Here is an 8,571-nt window from a genome sequence, read left to right as displayed (position 1 = left end):
AAGTCCAAGTGTTCTATTTCAAGTCCCTCTAAGTCCAAGTCTTCTATTTCAACTCCGTCTAAGTCCAAGCCTTCTATTTCACGTCCCTCTAAGTCCAAGTCTTCCTATTTCAAATCCCTCTAAGTCCAAGTCTTCTATTTCAAGTCCCTCTAAGTCCAAGTGTTCTATTTCAAGTCCCTCTAAGTCCAAGTCTTCTATTTCAAGTCCCTCTAAGTCCAAGTCTTCTATTTCAAGTCCCTCTAAGTCCAAGTCTTCTATTTCAAGTCCCTTTAAGTCCAAAAGTCTTCTATTTCAAGTCCCTCTAAGTCCACGTCTTCTATTTCAAGTCCCATTAAGTCCAAGTCTTCTATTTCAAGTCCCTCTAAGTCCACGTCTTCTATTTCAAGTCCCATTAAGTCCAAGTCTTCTATTTCAAGTCCCATTAAGTCCAAGTCTTCTATTTCAAGTCCCTCTAAGTCCGCATCTTCTATTTCAAGTCCCTCTAAGTCCAAGTCTCCTATTTCAAGTCCCTAAGTCCAAGTCTTCTATTTCAAGTCCCTCTAAGTCCAAGTCTTCTATTTCAAGTCCCTCTAAGTCCAAGTCTTCTATTTCAAGTCCCTCTAAGTCCAAGTCTTCTATTTCAAGTCCCTCTAAGTCCACGTCTTCTATTTCACGTTCCTCTAAGTCCACGTCTTCTATTTCAAGTCCCTCCAAGTTCAAATCTTCTATTTCAAGACCCTCTGAGTCCAAGTCTTCCTATTTCAAGCCCCTCTAAGTCCAAGTCTTCTATTTCAAGTCCCTCTAAGTCCAAGTCTTCTATTTCAAGTCCCTCTAAGTCCAAGTCTTCTATTTCAAGTCCCTCTAAGTCCACGTCTTCTATTTCAAGTCCCTCTAAGTCCAAGTCTTCTATTTCAAGTCCCTCTAAGTCCACGTCTTCTATTTCAAGTCCCTCTAAGTCCAAATCTTCTATTTCAAGTCCCTCTAAGTCCACGTCTTCTATTTCAAGTCCCTCTAAGTCCAAATCTTCTATTTCAAGTCCCTCTAAGTCCACGTCTTCTATTTCAAGTCCCTCTAAGTCCACGTCTTCTATTTCAAGTCCCTCTAAGTCCAAGTCTTCTATTTCAAGTCCCATTAAGTCCAAGTCTTCTATTTCAAGTCCCATTAAGTCCAAGTGTTCTATTTCAAGTCCCTCTAAGTCCAAGTCTTCTATTTCAAGTCCCTCTAAGTCCAAGTCTTCTATTTCAAGTCCCTCTAAGTCCACGTCTTCTATTTCAAGTCCCTCTAAGTCCACGTCTTCTATTTCAAGTCCCTCTAAGTCCAAATCTTCTATTTCAAGTCCCTCTAAGTCCACGTCTTCTATTTCAAGTCCCTCTAAGTCCAAGTCTTCTATTTCAAGTCCCTCTAAGTCCAAGTCTTCTATTTCAAGTCCCATTAAGTCCAAGTCTTCTATTTCAAGTCCCTCTAAGTCCAAATCTTCTATTTCAAGTCCCTCTAAGTCCACGTCTTCTATTTCAAGTCCCTCTAAGTCCAAATCTTCTATTTCAAGTCCCTCTAAGTCCACGTCTTCTATTTCAAGTCCCTCTAAGTCCACGTCTTCTATTTCAAGTCCCTCTAAGTCCAAGTCTTCTATTTCAAGTCCCTCTAAGTCCACGTCTTCTATTTCAAGTCCCTCTAAGTCCACGTCTTCTATTTCAAGTCCCTCTAAGTCCAAATCTTCTATTTCAAGTCCCTCTGAGTCCAAGTGTTCTATTTCAAGTCCCTCTAAGTCCAAGTCTTCTATTTCAAGTCCCTCTAAGTCCAAGTCTTCTATTTCAAGTCCCATTAAGTCCAAGTCTTCTATTTCAAGTCCCTCTAAGTCCAAGTCTTCTATTTCAAATCCCTCTAAGTCCAATTCTTCTATTTCAAGTCCCTCTAAGTCCAAATCTTCTATTTCAAGTCCCTCTAAGTCCAAGTGTTCTATTTCAAGTCCCTCTAAGTCCAATTCTTCTATTTCAAGTCCCTCTAAGTCCACGTCTTCTATTTCAAGTCCCTCTAAGTCCACGTCTTCTATTTCAAGTCCCTCTAAGTCCAAGTCTTCTATTTCAAGTCCCTCTAAGTCCACGTCTTCTATTTCAAGTCCCTCTAAGTCCACGTCTTCTATTTCAAGTCCCTCTAAGTCCAAGTGTTCTATTTCAAGTCCCTCTAAGTCCAAGTCTTCTATTTCAAGTCCCTCTAAGTCCACGTCTTCTATTTCAAGTCCCTCTAAGTCCATGTCTTCTATTTCAAGTCCCTCTAAGTCCAAATCTTCTATTTCAAGTTCCTCTGAGTCCAAGTGTTCTATTTCAAGTCCCTCTAAGTCCAAGTCTTCTATTTCAAGTCCCTCTAAGTCCAAGTCTTCTATTTCAAGTCCCATTAAGTCCAAGTCTTCTATTTCAAGTCCCTCTAAGTCCAAGTCTTCTATTTCAAGTCCCTCTAAGTCCACGTCTTCTATTTCAAGTCCCTCTAAGTCCAAATCTTCTATTTCAAGTCCCTCTAAGTCCACGTCTTCTATTTCAAGTCCCTCTAAGTCCAAGTCTTCTATTTCAAGTTCCTCTAAGTCCAAGTCTTCTATTTCAAGTCCCTCTAAGTCCAAATCTTCTATTTCAAGTTCCTCTAAGTCCAAGTCTTCTATTTCAAGTCCTTCCAAGTCCAAGTCTTCTATTTCAAGTCCCTCTAAGTCCAAGTCTTCTATTTCAAGTCCCTCTAAGTCCAAGTCTTCTATTTCAAGTCCCTCTAAGTCCAAGTCTTCTATTTCACGTCCCTCTAAGTCCAAGTCTTCTATTTCAAGTCCCTTTAAGTCCAAGTCTTCTATTTCAAGTCCCTCTAAGTCCAAGTCTTCTATTTCACGTCCCTCTAAGTCCAAGTCTTCTATTTCAAGTCCCTTTAAGTCCAAGTCTTCTATTTCAAGTCCCTCTAAGTCCAAGTCTTCTATTTCAAGTCCCTCTAAGTCCACGTCTTCTATTTCAAGTCCCTCTAAGTCCAAGTCTTCTATTTCAAGTCCCTCTAAGTCCAAGTCTTCTATTTCAAGTCCCTCTAAGTCCACGTCTTCTATTTCAAGTCCCTCTAAGTCCAAGTCTTCTATTTCAAGTCCCTCTAAGTCCACGTCTTCTATTTCAAGTCCCTCTAAGTCCACGTCTTCTATTTCAAGTCCCTCTAAGTCCAAGTCTTCTATTTCAAGTCCCTCTAAGTCCACGTCTTCTATTTCAAGTCCCTCTAAGTCCAAGTCTTCTATTTCAAGTCCCTCTAAGTCCACGTCTTCTATTTCAAGTCCCTCTAAGTCCACGTCTTCTATTTCAAGTCCCTCTAAGTCCACGTCTTCTATTTCAAGTCCCTCTAAGTCCACGTCTTCTATTTCAAGTCCCTCTAAGTCCAAGTCTTCTATTTCAAGTCCCTCTAAGTCCACGTCTTCTATTTCAAGTCCCTCTAAGTCCACGTCTTCTATTTCAAGTCCCTCTAAGTCCAAGTCTTCTATTTCAAGTCCCTCTAAGTCCAAGTCTTCTATTTCAAGTCCCTCTAAGTCCAAGTCTTCTATTTCAAGTCCCTCTAAGTCCAAGTCTTCTATTTCAAGTCCCTCTAAGTCCAAGTCTTCTATTTCACGTCCCTCTAAGTCCAAGTCTTCTATTTCACGTCCCTCTAAGTCCAAGTCTTCTATTTCAAGTCCCTTTAAGTCCACGTCTTCTATTTCAAGTCCCTCTAAGTCCAAGTCTTCTATTTCAAGTCCCTCTAAGTCCAAGTCTTCTATTTCAAGTCCCTCTAAGTCCAAGTCTTCTATTTCAAGTCCCTCTGAGTCCAAGTCTTGTATTTCAAGTCCCTCTAAGTCCAAATCTTCTATTTCAAATCCCTCTAAGTCCAAGTCTTCTATTTCAAGTCCCTCTAAGTCCAAATCTTCTATTTCAAATCCCTCTAAGTCCAAATCTTCTATTTCAAATCCCTCTAAGTCCAAATCTTCTATTTCAAATCCCTCTAAGTCCAAATCTTCTATTTCAAATCCCTCTAAGTCCAAATCTTCTATTTCAAATCCCTCTAAGTCCAAATCTTCTATTTCAAATCCCTCTAAGTCCAAATCTTCTATTTCAAGTCCCTCTAAGTCCAAATCTTCTATTTCAAATCCCTCTAAGTCCAAGTCTTCTATTTCAAATCCCTCTAAGTCCAAATCTTCTATTTCAAATCCCTCTAAGTCCAAATCTTCTATTTCAAATCCCTCTAAGTCCAAATCTTCTATTTCAAATCCCTCTAAGTCCAAATCTTCTATTTCAAATCCCTCTAAGTCCAAATCTTCTATTTCAAATCCCTCTAAGTCCAAATCTTCTATTTCAAGTTCCTCTAAGTCCACATCTTCGCATGGGAAAGTCCCGTCCGCAAGTCCAATTATCGCCCTTTTTTATTTGTTTACAGTCGTCATTACGTCATAATAGATTAAGATCTCTTTGTCATCATTTTCTCTCTCTCTCTCTCTCTCTCTCTCTCTCTCTCTCTCTCTCTCTCTCTCTCTCTCTCTCTCTATCTCTCTCTCTCTCTCTCTCTTTAATGTAATTGTATTGCTCTCTCTTTTTTTAATGTAATTGTATTGCTCTCTCTCTCTCTCTCTCTCTCTCTCTCTCTCTCTCATAATATAATTTTATTGCTCTCTCTCTCTCTCTCTCTCTCTCTCTCTCTCTCTCTCTCTCTCTCTCTCTCTCTTTAATGTAATTGTATTGCTCTCTCTCTCTCTTTAATGTAATTGTGTTGCTCTCTCTCTCTCTCTCTCTCTCTCTCTCTCTCTCTCTCTCTCTCTCTAGTGAATTCTTCCCATACACATAAAGACTCCTTCAACACTCCTCTACTCTCACCCTCTCCCTCAACCTCTCCCTCCCTCTCACTACCATCTTTAGTATACCAAGAAGGGTGGGTATATACATCCCCTCCCTACTCTCTTATCCTGTCCCCTCTCTCGCCCTCCCCTCGTTTTCCAGAGAGAAGATCAGGTTACTGTGGGAACCTGATTGTGCTTCAGCTGGAATCAGGCTGACATAAGTCTTTTTATAGTTTATATATGACATATCTGTTTTGACATTGTTACTGTTTTTAGAATGATTTATTGTTAATTTGTTCTCGTCATTTATTTATTTCCTTATTTCCTTTCCTCACTGGGCTATTTTTCCTTGTTGCAGCCCTTGGGCTTATAGCGTCTTGCTTTTCCAACTAGGGTTGTAGCTTGGCTAGTAATAATGATAATATCTGTTTTGACGTTGTTACTATTTTTAGAACGATTTATTGTTAATTTGTTCTCATCATTTATTTATTTCCTTATTTCCTTTCCTCACTGGGGTATTTTTCCTTGTTGGAGCCCTTTGGCGTATAGCCTCTTGCTTTTCCAACTAGGGTCGTAGCTTGTCTAGTAATAATAATAATATCCGTTTTGACATTGTTATTGTTTTTAGAATGATTTATTGTTAGTTTGTTCTCATCATTTATTTATTTCCTTATTTCTTTTCCTCACTGGGCTATTTTTCCTTGTTGCAGCCCTTGGGCTTATAGCATCTTGCTTTTCCAGCTAGGGTTGCAGCTTGGCTAGTAATGATTATAATAATAATAACATCGCTCTATCTGGTCTTGGTTCATGTAGCCCTCTACCAATTCAACTGTCCCTTCCCCCCCTCCTGGGGGGGGGGGGGGTGGAGGGGGGGGGGAGTACCTCTCCTTCCATGCCTCCAAAATTGCTTTAGAAAATTTGGTTTTTCTGTTCATTTTTCTATTAAAAGAGTTAAGTAGTTATGAGCTTTTTGAAAATGTGCATTTTCTTTTAACAAAAAATGTGCATTATCTCTCCTTCCCAGCCTCCATAATTTCTTTAGAAAATCTGTTTTTTTTTTCTGTTAAATTTTCTATTAAAAGAGTTAAGTCGTTATGAGTCTTTAGAGAATGTGTCTTTTTTGTTAACATTTCAATAAAAAAAAGTTTATGAGTCATATAATTTGCATTTTCTATTAACATTTTTATAGGAAATAAGTCGTTATGAGCCTTTAGAAAATGTGCTTTTTCTATTAATTTTTCTATTAGAAGATTGAGTCATTATGAGTCTTTAGAAAATGTGCATTTTCTGTTAACTATTCTATTAAAAGATTAAGCCGTTACGAGCCTTTAGAAAATGTGATTTTTCTATTAACCTATAAAGACTTAAGTCGTCATAAGCCTTTAGAAAATGTGCATTTTCTATTAAAATTTTTATATAAATATTAAGTTGTTATAAGTCTGTAGAAAATGTTCAATATCTATTAACATTTCTATATAAATGATAATTCTTTATGAGTCGTTAGAAAAAGTGTTTTTTCTAATAATATTTCTGTAAAAAATTTCTCTAAAAGGAAAGTTATAAGTCATTTTGCGTTTATCTTTAGATTTAAAGAAATAAACGAATAAATCACTATAATTTTATTTTATATTCCAATTCTTATTTCATCATGAACTAAAATCATACATTAAATTCTTATTGATTTTCAATGTAGATTTCTATAGAAAATAATTATAAATCGATATTAGTTTATTTTCAGCTTTAAAGAAATAAATTAAACGAATAAATCACTATAATTTTATTTTATATTTCAATTCTTATTTCAACTGAAATCATACATTCCAATTCTTATTGATTTTAAATGTAGATTTCTATAGAAAATAATTATAAATCGATATTAGTTTATTTTCAGATTTAAAGAAATAAATTAAACGAATAAATCACTATAATTTTATTTTATATTTCAATTCTTATTTCAACTAAAATCTTACATTCCAATTCTTATTGATTTTCAATGTAGATTTCTATAGAAAACAATTATAAATCAATATGAGTTTATTTTCAGATTTAAAGAAATAAATTAAACGAATAAATCACTATAATTTTGTTTTTATATTTCAATTCTTATTTCAACTAAAATCTTACATTCCAATTCTTATTGATTTTCAATGTAGATTTCTATAGAAAATAATTATAAATCAATATGAGTTTATTTTCAGATTTAAAGAAATAAATCAAACGAATAAATCACTATAATTTTATTTTATATATCAATTCTTATTTCAACTAAAATCTTACATTTCAGTTCTTTTAATGATCTAATTGTGCAGCACTGAATTCTTTTTAAAAAGAATTCTGTAAATGAATTGATTACCTATCCTGGGAAATACTCTACAATACTTGCTGTTGATCAAAGCCAATATTTAGGAAGTCATTAAAATCTGGAATTACGTTGCCTTTTTCGAAGCCCATATGATGCTTTTAATAGTTCTCTTAAAAATGTATTAGTGGTATCATTTTCAGAATAATGGAAATGGATTATTGTCTGATGCGTGAAAGGTTTTAATATTTTTGATGGATATTAATGCAATTTTTTAAAAATTTTCACCTCAGGCTGATCAAAGTATGCCTACTCTCTTGAAGAGGGAAAAGATTTATAGATGGCAAAAGACAATTCTCTTTTAAGAGGTTTATATTCTTCATATAAGGTTTGAATTAACAATTGATAGATATTTCATCATCATTATCAACGGGATCAGGCGAGTTTGTCTAAAACAATTTGTCTAAAATACAATTCGTCTAAATCAATTCGTCCAGACCAGTTCGTCTAAAACAATTTGTCTAATAACAAAATGTCTAAAATACAATTTGTCTAAAATAAAAAAAAAATAATCAAACTAATCAAATCAAATAAACGAAAATTGAAAAAGGTGAACAAAAAAAAGTTATTTACAGAACTCAGGTGATGAAAGTAAGCCTACTCTCTTAAAGGGGGAAGACAATTTTCTTCTGAGAGGTTTATATTCTTCACATAAGGTTTAAATTAACATTTAATTTAGATTTCATCATCATTATCAACAGCCGTTGGACCGATAGTAATGCAGTTTTATACAATTTTTTCATCTTAGGTTGATGAAAGTATGCCTACTCTCTTAAAGGGGGAAAAGATTTATAGATGGGGAAAGACAATTTTCTTCTTAGAGGTTTATATTCTTTATATAAGGTTTAAATTAACATTTAATTTAGATTTCATCATCATTATCAACAGCTGTTGCTAGTCCACTTCACGACAAAGGCTTTAGACTTGTCCTTCCACTAGCGTCTGTTTATGGTGTTTCTATGCTAGTCTATGCTCAGAAACATGAATTAAATCCAGCTGAATTATGGACTAGAAGAGTTGGAAGACCCAGGCCTACATGGCTGAGGACTACGTATGAAGCGCGAAGTAGGAGATAATGAATGGAGAAGTATTGAATTACAAACTCAAGATAGAGACGGCTGGTGAAATCTTACCGAGGCCCTTTGCGTCAATAGGCGTGGGAGGAGAAGATGATGATGAGGAATTAAGGTCTTACAGTAGACATAGGGAAAATAGCCCAGTGAGGAAAGGAAAAAAAAGGAAAAATAAAATATTTTAAGAACAGTAACAACATTGAAATAAATATTTCCTATATAAACTATAAAAACATCAACAAAACAAGAGGAAGATGAATTAGATAGAATAGTGTGCCCAAGTGTACCCTCAAGCAAGAGAACTCGAACCCAAGACAGCGGAATACCATGGTACAGAAGCTATGGCACTA

At 35.5% G+C, this 8,571-nt stretch overlaps 1 protein-coding gene across 1 annotated transcript; it reads right to left on the bottom strand.

The window, feature by feature from the left end:
* Positions 1 to 501: 501 nt before the first annotated feature.
* On the bottom strand, positions 502 to 4,862 carry LOC137641052 (uncharacterized protein in mobD 3'region-like). The gene is made up of 4 exons (XM_068373501.1): positions 4,840 to 4,862; positions 3,595 to 4,373; positions 1,661 to 1,935; positions 502 to 735 (listed from the first exon to the last, which is right to left on the bottom strand). The coding sequence occupies exons 1-4, from the start codon at positions 4,860 to 4,862 to the stop codon at positions 502 to 504; spliced, it is 1,311 nt and encodes a 436-aa protein (XP_068229602.1).
* Between the last annotated feature and the right edge of the window lie 3,709 nt (positions 4,863 to 8,571).

The sequence above is a fragment of the Palaemon carinicauda genome, chromosome 1 (assembly GCF_036898095.1).
Source record: "Palaemon carinicauda isolate YSFRI2023 chromosome 1, ASM3689809v2, whole genome shotgun sequence".
NCBI lineage: Eukaryota > Metazoa > Arthropoda > Malacostraca > Decapoda > Palaemonidae > Palaemon > Palaemon carinicauda.
The sequence above is the reverse complement of the archived record's forward strand: the minus strand, read 5'-3'. Positions and strand labels throughout refer to the sequence as shown.